Source organism: Trifolium pratense, linkage group LG4 (genome assembly GCF_020283565.1).
Source record: "Trifolium pratense cultivar HEN17-A07 linkage group LG4, ARS_RC_1.1, whole genome shotgun sequence".
Lineage (NCBI taxonomy): Eukaryota > Viridiplantae > Streptophyta > Magnoliopsida > Fabales > Fabaceae > Trifolium > Trifolium pratense.
In genome coordinates this window covers 28,980,673-29,004,919 of record NC_060062.1, presented here as the reverse complement: position 1 = coordinate 29,004,919, position 24,247 = coordinate 28,980,673, and the positions used below count along the sequence as shown (strand labels likewise).

At 31.6% G+C, this 24,247-nt stretch overlaps 2 protein-coding genes across 2 annotated transcripts; one reads left to right on the top strand and one right to left on the bottom strand.

The window, feature by feature from the left end:
- The first annotated feature begins 6,696 nt into the window (after window positions 1–6,696).
- Window positions 6,697–10,571, top strand: LOC123921473 (dihydrofolate reductase-like). The gene is made up of 7 exons (XM_045974031.1): window positions 6,697–7,155; window positions 7,240–7,338; window positions 7,446–7,487; window positions 9,081–9,210; window positions 9,935–10,036; window positions 10,140–10,313; window positions 10,503–10,571. The coding sequence occupies exons 1-6, from the start codon at window positions 6,913–6,915 to the stop codon at window positions 10,199–10,201; spliced, it is 678 nt and encodes a 225-aa protein (XP_045829987.1). The 5' UTR covers window positions 6,697–6,912; the 3' UTR covers window positions 10,202–10,313; window positions 10,503–10,571.
- Window positions 10,572–11,026: 455 nt separating this feature from the next.
- LOC123921472 (uncharacterized calcium-binding protein At1g02270-like) lies at window positions 11,027–14,977 on the bottom strand. The gene is made up of 10 exons (XM_045974030.1): window positions 14,692–14,977; window positions 14,448–14,552; window positions 13,962–14,067; window positions 13,247–13,467; window positions 13,045–13,121; window positions 12,715–12,823; window positions 12,356–12,481; window positions 12,150–12,257; window positions 11,958–12,065; window positions 11,027–11,633 (listed from the first exon to the last, which is right to left on the bottom strand). Exons 1-10 carry the CDS (start codon window positions 14,806–14,808, stop codon window positions 11,388–11,390), a joined length of 1,323 nt encoding a protein of 440 aa, XP_045829986.1. The 5' UTR covers window positions 14,809–14,977; the 3' UTR covers window positions 11,027–11,387.
- Window positions 14,978–24,247: the final 9,270 nt, after the last annotated feature.

Sequence of the window (24,247 nt, the reverse complement as noted above, 5' to 3'; positions counted from 1 at the left end):
TTTGAACAATGCAGGAGATGAGCCGCGTTCAACTAGTAAAGTAATGCTAATAAAATACTTCATTTGTTCTCAATTTTTGGTCCTTTTAATCTAACATGTTAAAAATAATAACTCTAGACAAGTTAAGTTATTTTTACCTAGTCAATAGTAAAAAGATAGAAAGTCATTTAATTAAATTATGTGGAGTTTTGATATCAATGTTTAGACTCAAGACTACGTCTTGATGGAGCAGAGAGAGGAGTCATGCTGACAAATCCAGATCACAAAATTTACTGGAAATATGGGTTGATGACAGATTGATTAGCTAGAGTGAGTGTAATGACATTTGTGGACTTTGGCTCTCCAATATTCAACTTCTTTATTTTTACCTTTCCTATGGAACAACGGATGATGAAACTTCCTGGATCTTCTAGTTTGGGTGGAAGTTTCCTTTGTATGAGAGCACTACACTCCTCGACAAAGTTTCATCTTCTTGCGTTCTCTCCTTTTGTGAAAGAAGCTCCTCATGAATTCTTCATAAGCTTTTTTTTTCCACTGGTTTTTCTGAGGGTATAGTTACTTCTAACTTCATGTATAGTAATTTTAGGAGTTTTGCAAACTTCTTTTCTTCACAAGTTGGCATATGCGCAATAATTTCCTTGATAGATACTTTGAAAGTTCATAAGCCACTTGAAAGTCTATATTTTCTTTTCAAATTCTCCCTCTATAATCTTACAAGCTTCCTTCTTTGGATTATTGACGGTGTTACCAGCAAAACCTTGTGAAATATGAGTAGTAACAAGTTTAGATAACTAACCTATTTGAGTTTCAAGGTTCTTGATCGAAGCGCCTTGATCAGTTACCGTAGCTTGGATGGTTTCAAATTGTTGGATTGACTCATTCATGAACGGGTTCAGTGTCTCTTCCAATGGTGGTGGCTTCCATGGTCGGCGGTCTCTCTTTTCAACAACTCAATTTTCACTTTGTAGGCGACGGTCTCCTAGTCTATGTCAATCATTCCAGCCGTCTTTATACTTCGCTCGTTGTTTGTGTTGTATTCATTCTGGCACATTTGCTCAATGAGTTCCTTCACCTCTTCGTCGGTCTTGTTCTTGATAGATCCTCCAGTTGAGGCGTCGCGAAGCATCCTATGTTGCATTTTCATGCCACCGGTGAATATTTGCATTTGTTTTATGGCATCAATGTTGTGGTTTGGACACTTCCTATTGAGTAGTTTGAACCTTTCATAAGCTTCGTACAAAAATTCTTGATCATGTTGTTGGAAGTTCATTATATTGGACCTTCACTACAAGAAAACATGTCTTTACTGGCGGCCAAAAGCCCTCAATAATGCACAATTTTCGTCAAAAATACATGCATTGAAGAACACAAATTCTTGAAAAATTGACTGATTTCAATAAGCGGATTCAATACATGTTGGGGTAAAGAACTAAATGCAATCGGAAGTAAAGTCTGGAAAAAAACATGACAATCATGACTTTTCATCCCACGCATCCTTCCGTGGTCAACATCAGCGCATCTCGCCAAATTCGACGAATAACCGTCTGATATCTTCACTTCTTTTACCCATCGACAAACAGATTTTGCTTCGTCAGGAGATAAAGTATAGTTTGCACGAGGTTTAAGAAGTTTGCCGTTAGATGTCTCCAACAACAACAGTTCGTTACGTTTGCAATACAACCCTATGTCTCTCCTCGCGTTGTCATTATCTTTCATTTTTCCTTTGACATTCATGACAGTGTTAAATATATTTTCAAACACATTTTTCTCAATATGCATAACATCAAGGTTGTGACGTAAAAGGTTGTCTTTCCAATACGGCAGATCCCAAAAGATACTTCTTTTTGTCCAGTTGTGCGTTTGTCCATAACCACGCGGTTTAGAGGCAACACCACCTACAACCTCAACCTTTGGAATATCTTTCACTTTGTTCCAGACTTGTCGGGATGTCAAATAATCTGGTGGATCACGAGTCTCGGTCTCACCATGAACAAAAGCATTTTTATTTCTTCTAAACGGATGATCAGTAGGCAAGAACCGACGATGACACTCAAACCAAGTAGCCTTCCCACCGTTGTGTAACCAAAACGCTTTGGTGTCCATCATGCAAATAGGACATCCTAGTTTACCATGTGTCCCCCATCCAGACAACATCCCATATGCAGAAAAATCATTAATGGTCAACATCAAAGCTCCTCTCATATTGAAATTTCGTTTTTGATTGATATCATACGTCGCAACACCGTTCCACAATCTCTTCAAATCATCAATCAAAGGTTGTAAATAGATATCAATAACAACAGTTGGACTAGATGGGCCTGGTATTACAGCGGCTAAAAACATGTAAGGTTTTGACATGCACATGTCAGGAGGAAGATTGTACGGGGTAACCAGAACAGGCCAACATGAATATGGAGTGGCTGATACTTGAGTATATGGTGTAAATCCATCTGAGCATAACCCAAGGCGGACATTCCGTGGCTCCGAAGCAAATTCGGGATAAACTTGATCAAAATGCTTCCAAGCCATTCCATCAGAAGGATGTCGCAACTCACCTGACATTTTTCTCCTTTCATAGTTTTCACGATGCCATGTCATTTTACTGGAAGTTTGCATCGATGCATACTATCTTTGTAACCTTGGTATTATGGGTAAATAGAACATCGCCTTTCTTGGGATTGGCTTCCTTCTGACTGACCGTGAATTTCTTGTTACACGATATCTTGGTTCTTGACAAAATTTACATTCAAGTAATGCACCGTCAGCTACACCAAATTCGTTGTTATAGTACAACATACACCCGTTAACACAACAGTCAATTCTCTTCGCTCCGAGTCCTAACTTTGCAACCAATTGTCTTGCTTCATAATAATTTTTTTGGCAAATCAAGAGGGCGGTCTATTGTTATATCCAACATCAGTTTCGTTATCAAGTCCATGGTGTATTCTGAAACAAGACATTCGGACTTGATACCCAAAAGTCTAATACACACCGTTAACTTTGAGTCTCGAGAGCCTTCACACAACGGTGTATTTGTCTCTTTCAAAAGATCAAAAAATCGCTGGGCTTCCTCATTTGGTCGCTCGACGTTAACATCAGCGTCATATTCATCATCAGCAGGGTCGTCGACATCATTTGGCACATAAATCGGCGTATTAAACCCAAGGGCATTAGTTATCATTTTGTCAATCTCATTAAACGGATCATAATGCTGATGATAATATTCGGGAACAACAACGGGCTGAAAAACACTGCTTGAAGCACGATTTTGATTCACGGGAACACTCGTGGAACATCCCTCGCCATGACTTGACCAAACCCAATAATTAGGTTGGAATCCCTTTTTATATAAATGAGACCTAATTTCATCTTCGCTACGTATTCTTGTACATCGACAAAGTACACACGGACATCTAATTCCCCCTTCATGTATCACAATGTCATTATATTTTACTGTATTGATAAACATTTCGACCCCTATTTTAAATTCCTCTTTAACCCGTCCCCTCTTTCCAGGATTATGTCTATCGTACATCCAATTACGATTGGTAAAATCCATATCTGCGTAGTTTAATTAATATATAATTAGATCAATGTATTAAATTTATTACTTTATTTTTCAAAAGTATTTTGGACATATATATGTCTACTCAACAATAACATATTACATATTTATCGTTGTATTGTTTATTATTTCAAAGAATACTAACTTTTTATTTTTATTTTTTGACGCAAATATAAACTTTTAACATTTTATTTTTAAAGTTTATGGTTTATTAAATCTAAAAAATACTAAGTTTTTTAGTTGACAAAACTACCGACTTTTAACATATATATTATCTTTTTTTAAATTTAATATTTTTCTTTTATGGATTATTATTTCACAAAATACTATTTTTTTGAAAAAAATAAATAATTTTTTTTTAAAAAAAAAATATTTACTGTTTTCGAAATTTTCAAATTTAAATATACTTTTTTTTTTTTACAAAAACAATAATTTTTATACATAGTAATAATAAAATGTTAGTAACAAATTACAAATTACTAATTAATAACTATTACTAAGTATACGGTAAAAAAAAACTATCACTAAGTATTATAAATTAAAATTACATTACTTACTTGGGTGCCGGGTAGAGTCTTACTTGGCGCGCTCCTAACCACAAACTCCGCTCCTAACCCACGACCTCCGATGACCACAAGAATTTGCTAATAAAAATGGTAAACAACAAATATTAGAACATATACATTTAAATAACAAAGCAAAAATTTTAACTTTTTCTTTTTAAAAATACACAAACTGTTAAAATTTATCTTTTTAAAAAAGAATTTTTTAAAAATTTCGGTTTTAAAAAAAAGAATATAAATATACTGTTTTTTTTTAAAAAAAAAACTTTTTTTAATTTTTTTTTACTTTTTTCAAAATAATCAAATTTAAATATATTTGTTTTATTTTTTTTTTCAAAAACAATAATTTTTATACATAGTGATAAGAAAATATTAGTAACAAATTACAAAATACTAATTAATAACTATTACTAAGCATACGGTAAAAAAAAACTATCACTAAGTATTATAAATTAAAATTACGTTACTTACTTGGGTGCCGAGTAGATTCTTACTTGGCGCGCTCCTAGCCCACAAACTCCGCTCCTAACCCACAACCTCCGGCGACCACGATAATAAGACTTGCTAATAAAAATGGTAAACAACAAATATTAGAACATATACATTAAATAACAAAACAAAAATTTTAACTTTGGAAAAGTAAAACACAACACTTACCACTTTTTGGATGAAAATATGAAAGTTGAAAGTATGAAATTTAAGAGAGAAGTTAGAGAAAATTTAGAGAGAGAATGAAAATGTAAAAATGAAGTGAAAGTGGAATGAATTTGTTGAGGAGTTATATATAGGAGAAGTGAATTAATTATTAAGTGTTAAGTGTAAGTGACCGTTGCTTTCTTTTTCAAATTTCGAACATGCATTACTGGCGGCCAGCAGGCGCCACTAATGTACAACGGTCAACCATTACTGACGGCCTGTAGCTGTCATAAATTACCATGCATTACTGACGGCCATGGTTCGCCATAAAAGCACAACGTTTACCTGAAATACTGACGGCCTGTAGCCGTCACTAATGCCTACGCGCTTTCTTGCAATATTGACGGCCTGTAGCCGCCACTAATGACCAGTCAAAATTTTTTCGTTCTTCAAGAAAGGAAAAATGCATTACTGACGGATTAAAGCCTTCACTAACGTAAAAATACATTACTGAGGGCTTTTAGCCCTCAATAAATTTGGTCAACAATATCATGTTTTCTTGTAGTGCTTCTTTTCTGGAATTGGTTGTGGGCGAAAAACCTCTCTAAGAATTTATCATTTAGCTCCTTCCACGTTTGGATGGTTCCACTAGGCAAGCAGGGCCGGTCCCGAGTATTTGGAGGTCCTGTTTGAAAATTTAAAATGGATCTTTAATAAAAATATAATTTTTTTTAAAAGTCATTCTCTATTTAAATTGTAAATAACATAAAAAATAGTCATCATAGTAAATAACATCTAAAAGTGACATATTTTAATCAATGACATTAAAATACATCTTCAATCTAATATCATTATCAACCTTACATTTTCTTGGGAAAAAAAACTTTCTTGTAATGTTGTTTTTTTTTTTTACAATCAACCACAAGTTATTTATAAAATTAAGAGTGTGTTTATTAAATATTTTATTTTTTGAGTTATAAAATATTTTTAGTAGTAACAAAGTCATTAACTTTTTTTACTTATATAATTTTTTTAATAGATCGATATAAATAATTTGAGGCCTTGTGCGGTGGCTCACCTTGCACACCCACAAGGCCGGCCCTGTAGGCAAGCATTGTAGCAAATCCTTTGCATGACCGTTAAGTGAAAAAGCGAACAAGCGTAGCTTTTTCTAGTCTTTCGTGATATAGTCGAGCACCTTTTAGATTTGACAGGTTTCAGATAATCTGGAAAGATGATTCGATGGATCCTTGTTTGCTCTTCCATCGAACTGATTCTCTCTTAAACCTGCAAGAACTGTACTTTTGATATTGAAATTAACTGGGTTAGCTGGCCTAAACCCTAGAGATACCTGATGAGTGTCAAATCTCTTGCAATATTTTCCCATCATTCGGCTTGGTTTTAAATTTGTCCTTTATGTTTAAAAAAAAAATAAAATTTAACAAGTAAATGAGTCAGAATTTAAACCAGGATCAACGTTCAACTTAATAATTTCAATCTTTTTTATAACTGAGCTAGAATTTGTGGACAAAATTATTTATTTTTTGTTTTGTTTGAAACATGGACAAAATTATCTTATTATTATTATTATTATTTTTGTTTTCACCACTAGGTTAATCTGGTTCGGGGGTTAGTTCTGGCATCAAGTGGTTCCAGCCTTCTCCCGGTCGCAGTTGTGGGGGATCGAATCGCGATCCTCCCTACTAAGTTCAGCGTCAATCACCACTGAACTAACTAACGATTGATAATTATCTTATTATTTAATGAATGAAAAAATAGGCTTTAAATTTCAATTTATTTTTTTTGAATGTCATTAAATTTCAATTTAATTTAAAACAAACCATATACGCATACAAGTACACACACACGGAATTAGGAAGTCCACTCGTTAATATATTCCATTCAATTTTGAGGACTTATGCACTCAAGCCAAAAAGTTGAAAAGAAAAATAAAATAAAATAAAAAATGAAAACCCTTTAAATTGGATTCAATTCAGTGCCAGTGCCATCACAGACCTTATTCTAATTTCCATTCACAATTCTTCTGTCAAACCCTTCTTTGTATTGTAAGCACCGTCCTCATCAATATTTATTTAATAATAATAATAATAATAGTAATTGATTTTCGTAATTGAACAACGTCGGAAAATGGAAAACAAAGAACAGAAGAACAACACGATGAACACGGTTGTTAGAAAACCAAGATTTCTTTGTCTTCATGGATTTCGAACAAGTGGAGAGATAATGAAAAAACAGATTCATAAGTGGCCACAAAATGTTTTAGACAAACTCGATCTTGTTTTCGTGGATGCCCCTTTTCCTTGCAACGGTAAATCTGATGTTGAAGGAATTTTCGATCCTCCTTATTACGAATGGTTCCAATTCAACAAGGTTCGTTCTTTTTTGATGATTTGGGTACAATACAATCTGTTTGTTTGTAACATGTTTTTGTTTTTTTACTATGGTAAACAACAGGAATTTACAGAGTACACCAACTTTGATGAGTGTTTGGAATATATTGAAGATTACATGATCAAACATGGACCGTTCGATGGTCTTCTTGGATTCTCACAGGTTAGTTAATTAGCTTCTTCATTGTTCCTTCCAATGTTTGATTTGATTAAAACAAACAGGTAATTTTAAGGATCTGAATCTGTGTTTGAATTTTATTTATAAACTAGGGGGCTATACTATCAGGTGCGCTGCCAGGTCTTCAAGAAAAGGTACCAACAAATTTAAACCTTTCGGTTTAACTTTGAATTTTTTTTTCCACGTTGCTGATGAATTTATATTTATATTTTAATTATTATAATATATATAATATAATTTTAAGTTTAATTTTTGTGACTCAATTTTTTGTTTTGTTTTGGGAATAAGAGGGGCCGAAGCCCCCTAAAGAAAACAACTATACAACAATTAAAAATGAGGGGTAGCCACTCCCAATAGCTAATAATAATAAAGAATAAATAGAAGTAGAATATTGCTCATAAAAGTTCAATTCCGGCGCATGGTCTCGTTCTAAATTGGCAAGGCCACCCGCACACATATTTACTTCACGATATGTATGACACACATTAACTTTGCAATCCAACTTAAATAAACTCCTAATTTTTCCAATCAGTTGCCACTTTGCCACACACCAACATTCTCACATCGTAGCATATTTACAACCACTTTAAAGTCCACTTGAAGCTCCACTTTCTTATAGCCACACTCCCATGCCAAATGTAGCGGACTGGGTTGTCTCCGGTGCATATTCCAATGGAAGGCATCCGGTGACAATATCTGCCCTTCATATTTTTTTTTTTTTTGTTATGATTGAATTGTTTGAAGAAAAAAATTGAATGGCTTAATTTGATGAGAGAGTAATGTGACATGAGAGGATCTGGTCTCAACCCTTCTAAAACGCCCCAAAGCTCAGCCACATAAGCATTACATCTTCCTAAATTTTTCGAGAAACCACCCTTCCATATGCCTACCTCGTCCCTAATTAAACCGCCACAACTAGTTTATTGGCGCCGTCTGTGTTCAAGGCAAGCTAACCCATCCTGGTTTAGGAACCTTCCACGCAATCAAAGCTTGTAATTTTTGGACAAGATTTCTCATAATACTAGTTGTCCTTGCTTGTTCATAATAACGTACCAACTTCATGACCTCATTCCATGGTTGATATGGCCTCATATGTAACCATCCACATGTTCTTCCATATTTCTCCACTTCAACAAGTGACAGCAAGTAGCCCCATATGACAGCAAGTGACCATTCAACCTCTTCTTGTTTCCCAGCGATTTAGCGATATTTAACCTCAACCAATCACTTAAACCAATATGATAAAATTTGGTGACCCAATTTAGTTCTCATAAATAATAATAATAATACTTTCTTTTTTGGAGTAAAGAAAAGAAATAATACTTACATTAACTCGGTCACTATATAACAAGGTAGGTAGACGAACTAATTTTGGCGAGAGATAAGTAAATTCCGATCAATTTTTATTATTTCTTTTAAAGATCAAAGTCGAGTACTACCTTGTTTCAAAAAAAAAAAAGCCGAGTAATACCCGAATAGTATGCTACTAGGGGTGTTTATTATTCTAACTCAACCTCATCTAAGAGACAATTCTCACCTTATAGGATTGAGTTGGGTCTAACTCTCCATGAGATTGCATAATCTTTCCTTTAGATTCTATTTAATCTAAATTTACTATTACTCAAAATCCTATCAAAGGGTTGGTCTCCCGACCTCACTAGTATTGTTAATTCTATATTTTATTTAGAAATTAAACTAAAATAGTAATTTTTATATATATTATGTAGGGTGTGGCACTAACCAAAGTTCCCAAAGTGAAATTCCTTGTAATAATAGGAGGGGCCAAGTTTAAGGCACCTTCAATTGTGGAGAAAGCATATTCTTCAACAATTGGTTGCCCGTCTCTTCACTTTATAGGTACGTCTCTCTTTCCTTTCATATTAGAATGCATTTGGATAAATATCTTAATTAAGTGATCAATTAATATTGGGCTAAGCAGATTTTTAAGGTCTATAAATATTCTCCTATCATTTGATTTGCCCTCTCCCTCACATGGTCAAATTTTTCATTGTATGGGACTTTTTTCGAAATTTCTATATGGGACTTTTTTATTTTATTTTATAAAACTAAATGGGACATTAAGCTTAAGCATATATGAAAAATGAAAATATTTATTTCATAAAATATTCTTAGAAATCTAATTTAATTATATAACAATAGCTATTTTTATATAATATATATTATATATTATCACTTTATCCATGTTCACTACTAGTCATGAAATCATTCTATATTCTAAAAGTAACGGAGCTAGAACTTTTGAGTAATTGAGGCATTATTTACATATAAGTTTATAATTATTTTTGTGATTCTCTTATTTCCAAAGTTAAGAAAAGATTCTGAAAAGTTATTTTTTGCTTAAATAAAGAAGAGAAATAATAACCAAATGATTGGACTCACATTATAGAATTATACTAGAATTTATGACATCACATGATTATTTACCTTTTCAAGTGACTCGTAGTGTAGGTGTCAAAAATATATCTTGAAAGAAGTTTGGATAATGCATATTTTCCGGTAAAGTTAAAATAAACTCTTTAATGAAATAGATATTTTCCTTCAAAAAATCTACTTAATGCAGGGGAGAATGATTTTTTGAAGCAGTATGGAAAAGAACTAATAGAATCTTGTGTTGAACCTATGGTAATTCATCACCCGAAAGGACACACAGTACCAAGATTAGGTGAGTTACTAAGTTTTTCTATTTATCTTGTTTATACATGACAGAAATGAGTTAGTCTTCAAAAAATTGTTGTGTAATTAATATTTTTCTCTTTTATTTTCAGATGATAAAAGTTTGATTACCATGAATGGTTTTATCGAAAGAATTCAAAGAGATATATCTTGAAAATTAGAAGAATTCAAAGAGATATATCTGAAAAATCAGGAATGGGTCCACCCGAGGAGCTAATACTTCAAATAATTTGGATTAAATTTTTATTTTAGTACTAGGTTTAAAGGAGGAATGCTAGCAACACACTCTTTAACAAACACACTCTCTTCTATTGGTTAAAATTTATATGGGTCCCATAAAAGTTATATGGATCCACATTTTTTTATGGGACCCATGTGAATTTCAACCAATAAAAGAGAGTGTGTTGGAGTGTGTTTGTTAAAGAGTGTGTTGCTAACATTATTCAAGTTTAAAGATCAGTACATTTGTACAATTTTATTAATTTTTATTTGATATTTAATTTTGTCATTATATTAAAGTAAAATAAATAAATAAATAAAATATTTAAAAATTTGTTATAAAATCTCTATAATATACATTACGAGATTCACACGGAGCTCTTTTGGCATTCTCGATAGAAATTGTTTAGGTGCATTTAATTAGAGCTTTTCTATTATAATTTTTTTAGAAACTCTAATAATATTTTTTTTTATATAAACTCTAATATTATATTTTTTTTTGTAAACTATAATAATATTTTTTTTATTGTATAAACTCTAATGTTTTGGTATTTTAGATCATTTGTACTTGATACAAAGTTGTCACGTGGCTTAGTGAGGGACGAAAATTTCAATTTTTACCCGGTCATTTGCACCCTGTTTATCTAGTCTTGAAACAAAATCAAACACATTAGAACTAAAATTGTATCTCTGAGAATTTGAGTAATATATACAATGAGCATACTATAGTCACATAATTCGTATAAGACAGGATGAAATTCGTCACTGAATTCATTAAAAACAGCAAACCGGCGAACCATGACCAACAAACAATATAAATAAAAAATATTTAGACTAATTTTGAACTGTACGCTGCCTTGAGAAGTAAATATAAATTACTTTAAGAAAAATACTCCCTCCGGGTCTTATATATATACAAAAATAATTAGTTTTTAGATTCATTGTAAAGTTGATGTATCTAAACAACATTTTAGTCTAGAAACAAAATTTTAAGACAGGAGGAAGTAATAATCACTGGATATGTATGAGAATTTGAGTTGTATAACTTCAAATTAATGAGACCAAACCAAAGTCTATCATTTTGAACATTAAAACTTAATCTAGAGTAATCTCAAGCTTTGTTAAGAAATCATGTGAGAGCATGAAATTCTGATAGGTGAGAAGACTACGGTTAGTCTTGCATGATCAGATAGGGAATAGTCCTCTGGCCATCTACCTTTCTCCACCTCTGAAGGGAACATCACTGCATTTTTTACACTGAAACCAATTGTTTCCTCCTCCTCCTCACTGTCATTTGGTACATCATCTTGTTTATCATTGTTGTTTTCATCTCTTTGATCTGATTCTGTTGGATTCCATAAATGATGCTGCAACCACACAATAATATAGTTAGAACTTAGAATAGCAACTCGATGTTCTAGGACTTCTAGCTCAACTGGCAAAAATGCCGAAATTATTAGGCCGGACGTCATGACCGGAGACCAGGGTTTGAACCCCGACTACCTCACTTTGTGTGTGTGAGTTTATAATGGCTTTGACATTTCGTTTATCTACCAAAAAAAAAAAAAAAAAGAATAGACTAATTTCTTGTCATATATCATATAAGTCTACAATATTTGGTAAATTTAATTAGTCAAGGCATTATAAACTTATATAAATGGTAAGTTCATCTGAATTCTGTAATGCTTTACCAGAAATTGTTTATATTCAATTACACCATTTCCATCAATATCTACTTGAAACCACAATTCCTTTGTCTCTTCATCACTTAATCCATAGCAATTACCAACTAAATTAAGCTGCACAAAATGAGGAAAAAATTTAACATGAGATTATCTGAAAGAAGTGATCACATTATCTGAAACATTCAAGCACACACTTACCTGTTGAAGTGCTTTACAAAAACCAGAATATGTAACACAATCTTCATCTTCAGCCTTTAGAAAAGAAAATGCATCACTATCTGTTGGTGAAGCTCGTCGCAATAGACACTGAAAAATGAAAAATAGAGAATATAAGTTTTCAGTGACACAATTCTTTTCCACAACAGTAATGAAATCCATATTACAAGTTATTGTAAAGAGAGTACCTTGAACATATCGAAAACGGCTTCACTCCAACTTGCTTTTACTAGTTTTCGATATTTGTCAGGATTCAGAAGCCATATAAAATCAACAGCACATGTATTTCCCAGATGGTTTCGGTGGCTAATCCACTGCATTGAACATTATAGTTATCAAAACCATTCTTGAAAAGTTATTTAACAACAGAAATTTTTATGTCGAAAAGCAGGGCTAGTAATATATTATTTGTTCATAAGGTTTCTGCTTAGGGTTAAGCAGTTAAGGAATAGTGCTTGTAAGTTGTAACCTCAAGGAACAAAGTTCAAGTCCTCTCGAATACGGTTGTAAAATGACTACTAATGATACTTTAATAAAAAAGTATTACCTTGTGAGCATCTGCATCGGTGTACTGATGTGCTGTATCATATGACGATACAAACCCTTGAGTCCTTAGGAACTTGTAAACATGTCCGCGTTTGCTTCCGTTCCAGTCACTGCACATACAAAATTACAAATAAAAGCACGGAGACAGACACGCCACTTGTAATAAGAAAATGGAATAACTGAATGTAACCACATGAGAGTCAGTGCAAGATACCATCGCATATCAGACAACAGACTCGTCTTCAATCTGAAGTGTCAGTGCTAAATAGCATATAAGTGCATTTCGTGTCCCTAAAATAACACATTAAATATAATTTTATTCGAAGTTTACCCGCATAGTATAATTGGCAATGGTTTAAGTTGGTATTCATTCTGATAAGATTCCACATATTGAAGTATCTTGTAGACCTATATAGAAACCAAATTTACTGTATATCAGTCTAGAAAGCTTATGTGGTTTGTGCTTTGATACCAAAAGAGTAAGTAACAAAAATGCAATTTACATACCAAAACAAAAGTACTTAATTACCTACCTGGTGCAGCCTCACAAGGCATAGACTTGAATCATGAGGAAATATTAGGTGAGTATTGACAATAAGAACTTCTTGCTTAATACCACTGTTTTGACATTGTGAAGGTGGAAATGCTAACTCAACATGTAACAATTGAGCTACTCGATCACCACAATCATTAAAATGCAACTCCTTATAATTAACAACTTTGAAATATTCCTTTTGCACTGCTAACAGAAGACCTGAAGAGTGAAAAGATTTCATTAGTAGCATTTTTTTTGCATCATTGAATAAAAATTCAACTAGTGTTGCCTATATGTGATCATCATATGGAAAATAAATGTGTGAGGACAGAACACATTTTAAAGATGGTTTTTCTTCCTTAACATTATTTGAACCATTGGATCAAGATTTGATAAAATTAAGCTAAAGTGGTTAATGAGTTTCCCTTAGGACAAATCGTTCGAAAAAAACTAACTAAGTTCGATTCCTGGTGGAAACAATTTTTGACCAGACATTACTTACCTCGCTACCGAACTTTGGATTACTGGAACCCCTTCTCATGGGAACCGGAGAATTAATAAAAAAAAAAAAAGACAGTTAGTGTTTGAAATCTGATTTGGTGAATTTGGAATATGGTTTATCCGATTTTGATTCTACAACCGAAATATATGTGCATATTGACTAATTTACACTGACATAAGTACTTGTGAAAAAATATGTGTAGCATGCGTACCATCACCACGATTGTTAGTCCTTGCAAGCTTAAAATGAATATAACCAGCATCACCAAGTCTTTTCTCATATAGATTAACTAGCTCCTCATTTCCAACCCAAAATTCCTGCACAATTCCAACTTATCAAAAACATATTTAATTTCATCACAACAAGAAAAACCAAAAGTTTTTCATAGAATAAAGTAAACATAAAAATCAGTACGCGACCACAATCCACACAAAGACATCAAGGTTTTTGATGTCTCAGCAATCGTGATTGAGGTCACATCAACTCCATTTATTTAACTATTATTTTCTGAGATACGAAATAAATTTCACTATAACATGCTATTAGTTTTGACTGCCAAGTTATGAAAGTTCGACCAAGAATTGTCCCACCAGGAATCAGACTCGGCTACTATTAGCTTTTAGCTTAGTCCATTAATTAAAAGAACTTTGCTCCAATATATTTCATTAAAACTCAGGAAAATAATAAAAAATCCAACCTGAAGACAAATAATGGAAGATTTCTCAAACAACAACCAATCCAATATCCTTTGATTCCTAGCCAACCAACATCCTCTGTTCTCACTTTCACGGAAACTCTGATCCTGCTTCAACACAACCAAAACATAAAAACAAAAATACATAACATAACTCTGATCCTGCTATACCGAAAGGTTTAGCAGTGCAGTTTGTTGCTCGTTTATCTTTGTTCATGTGTAATAATGATGTAAAAGAAAAGAGAACCTCGTTGTTAAGACGCTTGTATATTGGAGCAAGAATGTTAAAAGTGGTGCAGCTAATGCTAGGTAGTAGTTGTTGTTGCATTGCGTAAATTTGAGTCCTTAAAATTCTTCTTCCCATATTCTTACAACTATATGTTTTTTCAATTCTTCATTCTACGTACAAATATATCAATCAAAGAATCAAAGTATATATATATATATATTTGCAGAATCGGTCATATGCTTTTCCTACAAATTAATGTAGTACCACCAACTAGGATGAGAAGGAATGGAATTAGATTCCCTGCAGTCAGTCCATTTGATCCGACTATCTAAATTTTAAATTTGAATTTTAGTTATATTTTAATATAAAATTCAAATTTAAAACCTAGATAAATCGGACCGACCTAATGAACTTACTCCGATATAATGTAGTCAAAGGGTTGTCACCGCATCCAATCTAGTCCAAAAAGTAATGGAACATTTTTTTTTTGACACACCGAAAAGTAATGGAACATTATAAAGTATAAACACCGGCCATCAACAAAAAGTGTCACACTCACTTTTTTTTGTCCGGGTTTAATTTGTGTTTACTCAAATCAATTTTTACTTTTCATAAGATAATAATATTCAACATGTTTTTTGTGTAGTCTATAAACTATAAAGTAAATAATGACTTTACTGAAAGAAAAAAAAATAGTAAATGAAAAATGGAGGTACCAATATGGTAATGTAAAACCATGAATCTTGTTACGCCACTAGGTTTGATCTAGTGGTGAGGGATTTGGGTAGTACGCTATAGGTCCTGGCTCGATCCACAGCTCATTGTAAATAAAATAAAAAAAACTATGAATCTGCTTCACGAGAATCGTTAGATCTAAGCACAAATGAATTTTGTGGTTAGATTTATGGCATATTTGTTATAGATTTTTTTAAAATAGATTCTTGTAGTGTTACATAATTTTGTGTAAAAAAATTTACAAAGAAACTTTTTATAAAGGCTTCAAATGAAAATTTGGTTTGAATAGTTATTCTTAAAATGTGATATTAGGTATTTGATCATTTTATTAAAACTTTTTTTGGATATCAAAATTTCGAAAAATCACTTAATTTTGAAGCTATTTCAAATAAATTTCCATAAAAATCAATTTTGAAATACAACTTTTTGAAAAAATTGTAATTGTGACTATGTTTTGATCTTCAATAATGTGTCTTTATGTTATATGATGTCAAAATTAGTGTTTCAATTTAGAAAAAACGAATATAAAAAAACTTGTAATATTTTAAAAATCAGTTTTAGAAAACTTATTTTCAAAAATACAAAGAAAAAATCCATTTTTCTAAAGCTGAAACAAAATAAATGCTATGTTTGACCACATATACGTTAGTCAATGTACAATTTGGATCATTAATATATTTTGTTATTTATTATTAAAAATTATAAAAATTGTATATTTTAAAAATATTCTTCAAGACAAATCAAACAACATCTCATATGCTAATATTAAAATGTAAATATTGTGGAAAAATATTGTTAAAATAGATTATATGAATAGTACACTAAATTTAAATTAGTTCATTTATTTTGAGACGGAGGAAGTAAGAAAATAAGATATATCATGAGTAAAGTCGGGCTATTTTATATCATGATTTTTATAATCATGGTTTGAGTATTATTTCGGAATTTAAGGAAGTTTTTTAATCATGGTTTGAGTATTATTTTAAGTATGAAAAATTGTGTTTGGTCATTGTTTTTTTGGGGTACATTTTATTGATATTGTGTTTGATCATTTATTGATATTGTGTTTGATCATTATTTAAAAATTGTGTAATTATTTTGGGAATTATATTTTCTTTTTTATTTCTTTCCATTTAATATTTTATTTTTATTGGGTGGGGTGAGTAGTTCAACTGATTTGAAGTAATCGTGAAAGGAGCTAAGGAGTAAAGATCCTGAATTCAAATTTTGGTGAGGTGGAAAAAAAAACTAACACTAACAATTACTCTACTAACTTCGACTATTTCAAAAAAAATATTATTATTTTTATTTATGGGTTTGTAGACTAATTAATTTAACTATGTGGTGCGAAAGCAAGTTTAAATGAAATAGACAATTATATAACTATTTCCCATTCCAATAATAAATTAATTTAAATGTTAAGGATCTTGAATTGTTTGGGTTGATTCTCAAGTCCCATATCACCTAGTTTCTTAAAATAAAGAAGAATGTTAAAAAATAGCTATCGAAAGTCTCACATCGCTTAGAATGGTGAAGCAAAGAGGAAATCAAGGCTATATAATGGACCTAATTTCTTTGTTTATAATTGCACCAGTCAGTAGCACTTTAAGCTTATATCTAACTCTTAGATTAAATATTTACTTTGTGAAAGTGTGGTTGTATTGGGGCATTGGGGTGAGAGTCAGAAAAGTCTATGTGTTGTAATAATTTTCACATAGTGATTATTCTCTAGTTGTCGGTTTAGACAACTGTTGTGGTTTTTTTCTTCGGTTTGGAGTTTCCACATTATATTCTAGTGTTTTGATTGTGTTTATTTTCTTCTTTGGTGTTGTTATTTCCTAACAGTGGTATCAGAGCTTCGGTTTGATATTCTGAAGGTGCTAAAGAAGGGGTTTTGCTATGTCTTATTCAAGTGCTATGAAGTTTGACATTGAGAAGTTTGATGGAAGAATCAACTTTGACTTGTGGAAAGTACAAGTCAATGATGTGTTGATACAATCAGGTTTACACAAGGCGCTGAAAGGAAACACTTCCAAGATGGAGGCTGACAAGTGGGAGGAACTAGATTTGAGAGCTGCAAGTGCAATTCGCTTGTGTTTGGCAAAGAATGTTCTTGCGAATGTGTATAATCTGTCATCAGCCAAGGAACTCTGGGAAAGGCTTGAACGGTTGTATCAGGCAAAGGACATCTCAAATCGGTTGCTGTTGAAGGAGCAATTTCACAATTTGCGCATGGATGAGGGTACGAAAATCTCTGATCATCTTAGTACTTTAAATAATATTGTTTCTGAGTTAGAATCTATTAAAGTTGAGATTGATGACGAAGATAAGGAGTTAAGGCTCATTTGGTCCCTTCCATCTTCTTATGTTCATCTCAAACCTGTTTTGAAGTATGGGAAGGAAAAATTGAATTTTGAAGAAGTTGCAACTAAAATTATTTCTGAAGAAAGGAGGATGAAAAGTGATGAAAGCACTTCATCAAGCTCGATGTTGCTAACAAGAAGTGGGGCTAATGGGAAGAAGATCCATGCAAAGAATCTGTCGTGTTGGAAGTTTGGAAGATCTTGGCATTTAAAGAGAAATTGTCCAGGTGGAGTAGTATCTAAAAAGGACTCTGAGACAAGTGCTATAATAATGTCTCCCTTGTTTTGGGAGATGATGGTGATCTTATGTAGAAGATAAAGTATGTTCTTATGGTATTTCCGCTATACCACGAGAGATGACAAGTTATTGCTAGCAGATTCATAAGAACACACGGGCATTGGTTTGCATTGATGCAAGGTGTGTGGTGAGATGTGTCGATGGCAGAAAAACTTCCTGAAATCCAACATGAGAGTTGCACCATAACCTTTCAGCAGGTTTCGACATAAAATTCTTGGGATGGTTTAGTTCCAAGTGAAGAAAAATCTTGGGATGGTTTAATTCCAAGTGAAGTATACTTTTTTATGGTGGAGTATGATTGTCGGTATAGATAATGGAAGCGGAGGATGAAACTCTTGCAATCAAGGTGGAGATTGTTGGGATTGATTGTCAAGTCCCACATCGCCTAGTTTCTTAAATAAAGAAGGACGTTAAAAAATAGTGAATCAAGGCTATATAATGGACCTAAGTTCTTTAATAATTGCACCAGTCAGTAGCACTTTAAGCTTATATCTGACTCTTAGTTTAAATATTTGCTTTGTGAGAGTGTGGTTGTATTGGGGCATTGAGGTGAGAGAGTGAGAAAAGTCTATCTGTTGTAATAATTTTCACATAGTGATTATTCTCTAGTTGTCGGTTTAGACAACTGTTGTGGTTTTTTTTCTCTGGTTTGGAGTTTCCACATTATATTCTTGTGTTTTGGTTATGTTTATTTTCTTCTTTAGGGTCCGTTTGGTTCGAGGTAGATGAAGGGGAGGTGAGGGGGTAATCTTGACAAAAAAAAAATTCTTTTTATTAAATATTTTTTTTATTCTTGAAAAAAAAATAAAAACAAAAACAAATATTCTCTTTGCCAATTTAAAAATTTTGTTTTAAAATCTTTTTTTTAATAATAAAAAACGTTTTAAAAAAAAATTTAATAAAAAAAAAACATTTTTTTGTCAAGATTACCCCATCATCTCCCCTCTCCTCCATCTACCTCGAACAAAACGGGAATATTGTTCCTAACACGAATCCCTTAAACAAGTAATTAGATATTCGATTTCTGGCTTGTATCTATAAATATAAAAATATTAATTGGAAAGGGCACTTAAGTTGCGATATAGTGTGAAGCACACTTAAATTGTCATGTTAATTCATATACTCAACTCTAGTCTTAGTCTTGGTAAAAAAAAACTCTAGTCTTTGCGTGGGATTTCTATAAATATTACGGAACTCTTCATTTATTTGACACATAGGCCACTTCTAACATGAAAGAGTGGTGCACCACTTGTCAATATCTCGATAACAAAAATAAATTTTATAAAATTCACCGTTGGATTGAAAGTTTATATCATATAGATCATTCATATAAAATTTTAAAAAAATTGAACATCATTTGATGTGTTATTGATTCAGACTAAAATTCACGGTATTCAGTAAAAATTCATAAACCGTTAATCTTGATGAGTCTCAATAACATATCAAATGATGTTCAATTTTTCTAAAAATTTATATGAATGATCTATATGATATAAACTTTCAATCAAACGGTAGATTTTATAAAATTTATTTTCGTTATCGAGATATTGACAAGTGGTGTACCATGCACCACTTGTCTCACTCTTTCATTTTAGCTAAAGCCTGAAATATATAGTATATTTTAGTCGATAGCAAACAATTTTGATTTATGTAAAATTTTATAGTGTGTATAAAATTTTGTTGTCTTTGTCCCAATGAGCTTAGTTCAATTCGTAGGGACATCGCGTTATATACGCAGGAGTCGGGGTTCGAATCTCAGACACTCCAGTTATCCACCTAATAAAAAAAAAAAATTTGTTGTCTTTCGGCCGATGCTTCCATGGGCGGGTTAAGCAAATTGTGCATGATGGACCATTAGTTTTCAAAATTTCTTTTAACAATTTGATAAAGCAAGGGCATATATAGATTATCATAGACTTCAAACACACAATAAAATCTATTTTCACTCTATTTCTCCTTAGACACTCTCTCCCATTAATCTCGCTTCAACCCCTCACTGGAAAAATACAAACGTATTGTTTTTTTATAATTTTTGTTATAAACTATTTCTAAGCATGAACAATAATATGGAAGAATAGAGAAGAAGAAGAGAAAATGATAAGAGAAAGGAATAGACTTATTCACAAGTGTGTGTTTACATGGAAATAAGAGTGTCATTTATAGGACACACTAGGGGACAAGAAAACCTACCACATAATGGGCATTCATTACATATTATTCATAACACTTCCCCTTGAATGTCCATGAAGGATATTCTTTCTCTAAAAAAAATTCAAGTGAAGGAAAAGAGTACATCATCATTTATGTGTGAACTGCCTCATTAAAAACCTTACCAGAAAAACCCAGTGGGATAAAACCATGGTGAAGGGAAAAAGAGTGCAGTAAATATTTGTGTCTCCCTCTCATAAAGACAATTATACAGGAGATGAAAAACCAAATAATCTCCAGTACTAGTTGATCAAAAGCTTTACTTGAAGTTGACTTTGTAGATAGATCTGTCATATCTTATTTATTATGTTCTTCTCCAAATTAGCAGTGAGTCTGATATTATCTTCATATTGAATTGTTGCATGAACCATCCTTTTGTAATAAAAACATCAAGTTTCTTGTATGTGTTGAATTACAGATCTCGACAAAAACGTCTTCTCAACTTGCTTGATGTAGTGCTGAAATCTTCACACGATTGGATGATATTGGTGTTTCTTTAAGGTATATATTATGCTTGACTTTGTTCCAATATCTGTGTTAGCTGAATAAAATATCACGACATGTATAACTATAACTATATATAGTAAAATATATCAGTGTCCTTAATTGAATTAAAATATGGTACTTCAGGACCAATTCAAATTGTTCATCATTTTCTAGATGCATTACACGATCTTTGCTCAGATCAAATGACATCGCAACCATTTTAGTACACAACAGATTTGTCCATGTCAAACTGTCCTAATACTTTTGCTATATAATTTTATTATAAATTTGCGATTCCAAATAAACTTTGCGCATCCAACATATTTCTTTAATCTACGAATTTCAGAAGCTCTTCAGGAGTTTTGATAATATTTATAGTAAATGATATTTCTCAACAAATATATTAGCATTTGATATATGGTACTTCAGGACCAATTAGTAATTCACTATTGATGAACTTACAACAATTTCATATAGAATCATGTTTTATATAAGGTTCATGATTCACGAAGCATTCTTCAAATACTTATTTTGTAAGAAATGACAATATCTCAAGCTCTTCATGAGTCTCTTGATCATATTTTTATCATCGACATAAATCTTAAATATATCAAATTTATTGCCAAATATTTTCTTAAAATGAACAAATTGTCATTTTCATATTTCTCACTTGGAAATATTCAACAAGAATATTATACAACATGCATATAGATGTTGCTCGAGTATATAAGGAGAGTTATTCATGTTTATTAAGTCATCTCTCCAATATATATGTGTCTTACGAAAATTAAATCCTTTTAGGATTTTCATATAATCATCATTATCAAGTGAGCCAATCAAATACGTTAAAACACATATTTCACATAAATTGAGTATTTCATATGCTACTCAACTTAATTAATTACAAAGAAGTTTTGGAATTCACTTTAGGTGAATATGCTTCTTGAAAATCAATGATAGACATTTATCGATATACTTGAATAATCATTCAAACTCTAAATATTTTATTTTCATTATTTTCTTTTTTCTTGAAAACTTATTCATATCGAATTGTTTCCATCTGCAGATGAAATGAACTACTAGTCCAAAAACATTTCGCTTTGCAAAGCTACTTTAATATTGTATCAATCACGTCTATCTATTTAGTCAATAATTTCATTGCCTATAATCCTTAATAGACTTTAATTCATGATCCTCATTATTTCTTGTAATATATAGCGCTATATTATATAAATAATCATCGTCAACGTTGATTTTCTTTCGGTTCCATCGTATTCCATTAATGACATAATTCGTCGAGATCTCTTTATTTTCATAAATTTCAGGTACCTGATAAGTTCTTCTGGAACTGCAAAATCAATTATGTCGAATGTTCTTTTGGAATTTTCATATCCTCACTTGGGTCATCTTTGTTTTTAGCTCCATATCTTATTTGAGGAATTTATCCTTGAAACCGATTTGCTTACCATGCTTCAAGCGTGGTTAAGAATCATTTGCAATATTAGATTGTCCAACAAGGACATTCATTTTTATTGGAGCTTTAGCAGCTGTTGATTGATTTCATAAACTTTGCAAATGAGTTATCTTTTTGAACTTCTGGTTCATATTGATTTCTAAGAGGATCAAAATAACAATTAATAATTTATTTCAAACATTTCAATTGAACTTCTAGTTCATATTTTTAGCTGCTTATTATCTCCCCCTAATATTGGGAAAACTAATTCACCAATTGATAACCAGCCTACAGGGCTGTAAAAATATCTCCAATTATTGGCTCAATTTGGAGATTCATATAAAAATTATTTTCCCAATATTCTTTTACTACCCATTTAAATGCATTATATTGGAGCAATTGCACATACACAACACATCCAAAAATGCTTATATGGGAATCATGTTTATAAACCAAAGTTCAAATTGTAAACCAGGGGAGAACTCGTAATAACTTGTTGGCTTGATGCGAATCATTATCTCACATACCATGTTTGAATGTTCCCAAAATATAAAATTAGAAGTCATCATCTAAGAATTTAGAAAATTATATCTTAGCAACACTATTTGAGAAAACATTTTCACAAACTTCTGGTTGTGAGTTAACAACATACATCTGACCAATTTAGTTGATGCATCAATTTAAGTCACAAAATGTCTAAATGGTCTAATTTCTCAAATTATCAATTTCTTTTTGGGAACTGGTAACACAAAAATTATTAGAATGAAGAAACTTGAGGTCCTTCAATACATAACTATAGTTTTTTTTTTTTTTGCATCATAATAAATCCGGGATGACCCAACCGGTCTTGCCAACGATAAATTTAATATGATTTGTAAACTTCTGGTTTACAATAATTTGTACTTCAATTGCACTATCATGCATTCTTAATATTTACTTGAGTTCCTCTAAATAACAATATTTTAGCTCTTCTGGAGCTTTCAATAATTCTTGCATCACTATTCGGCATCTTTCCATTTCTTGTTTCAATATGATATTCATTTAGACGAATATATCTTTGAAACTTAATAAATTTCTACGGGACTTACTGTATTAGCATTGTGCTTTGTTCTTTAATGTAACAATACATTATCTCTTCTGAAGCTTTCGATCATTTTTACAGTACCAGATATGGTGCTCACATTTGATTCTTTCATTGCCAAGGATGCGAATTATAATCTATTGTGCGTTGTTGCACAATCAGCGAGATAAACATTTTCTATATGAAAATCAATAGTCATAGCTTAACAAATATGATATTTCAAGCATCAAATTTTCTAGTGCATTTCAATGCTTACACTCTTTTTTTTTTTTTGGAACTATTAATGAATCTTCTTGATTCATAGCTCTATTATATCATACTATGGTTTTTCATGACTCATAGTTTACTTGTATTATATATAATAAATCTTCCGGATTCGTAATTTATGTTTATTTTACTACAATTACTAGGGATAAACCCGTGCGTTGCACGGGTTTGATTAAAATATAAAATTAAAATATTTTTATAAATAAAAAATAAAAATTGCGATAACTATAATCACATATAGTTAAATAATAGATATTATTTTAAAATATGATTATATTTAATATTAGTATATGAGTAAAAAAAAAGTTGTTTAGAAATATTAGATTTTTTATTAATTTATATCGTAGTTTGTTTACATTTTAATGTAATAGATCTCTTATAATATTTCATAAGTTTGAAAGGATGTATCATTTTTTATTTTATTAGTGTAATAATATAAGATTTTAGTTTTCTTTATATGAGTTGCAATTTTATAGTCAAATGTCACTTTGTTTTTTATTTTTGATGTATCCCTTATTTTATTATTTTCAATAAGAGTTGGAGGCATACCTAATTATACTTGAAGACAATATTGCTCATGAGAAATGTTAAAAAAAGTTTTGATTATAGAATATGATTCATATATGGTGAATTTGACTATTTGTTCCATGTGTTCTCATTTTTTGAAAATTATGTATCAAATA

Coding starts and splice junctions, on each gene's coding strand:
- LOC123921472 (XM_045974030.1), bottom strand. CDS start 14,808: ATGGGAAGAAGAATTTTAAGGACTCAAATTTACGCAATGCAACAACAA. Junction 14,068..14,447: donor CTTCCATTATTTGTCTTCAG/GTTGGATTTTTT, acceptor GGAATTGTGCAG/GAATTTTGGGTTGGAAATGA. Junction 12,066..12,149: donor TTTGTAAAGCACTTCAACAG/GTAAGTGTGTGC, acceptor CATTTTGTGCAG/CTTAATTTAGTTGGTAATTG.
- LOC123921473 (XM_045974031.1), top strand. CDS start 6,913: ATGGAAAACAAAGAACAGAAGAACAACACGATGAACACGGTTGTTAGA. Junction 7,488..9,080: donor TGCCAGGTCTTCAAGAAAAG/GTACCAACAAAT, acceptor TATATTATGTAG/GGTGTGGCACTAACCAAAGT. Junction 9,211..9,934: donor CCCGTCTCTTCACTTTATAG/GTACGTCTCTCT, acceptor TACTTAATGCAG/GGGAGAATGATTTTTTGAAG.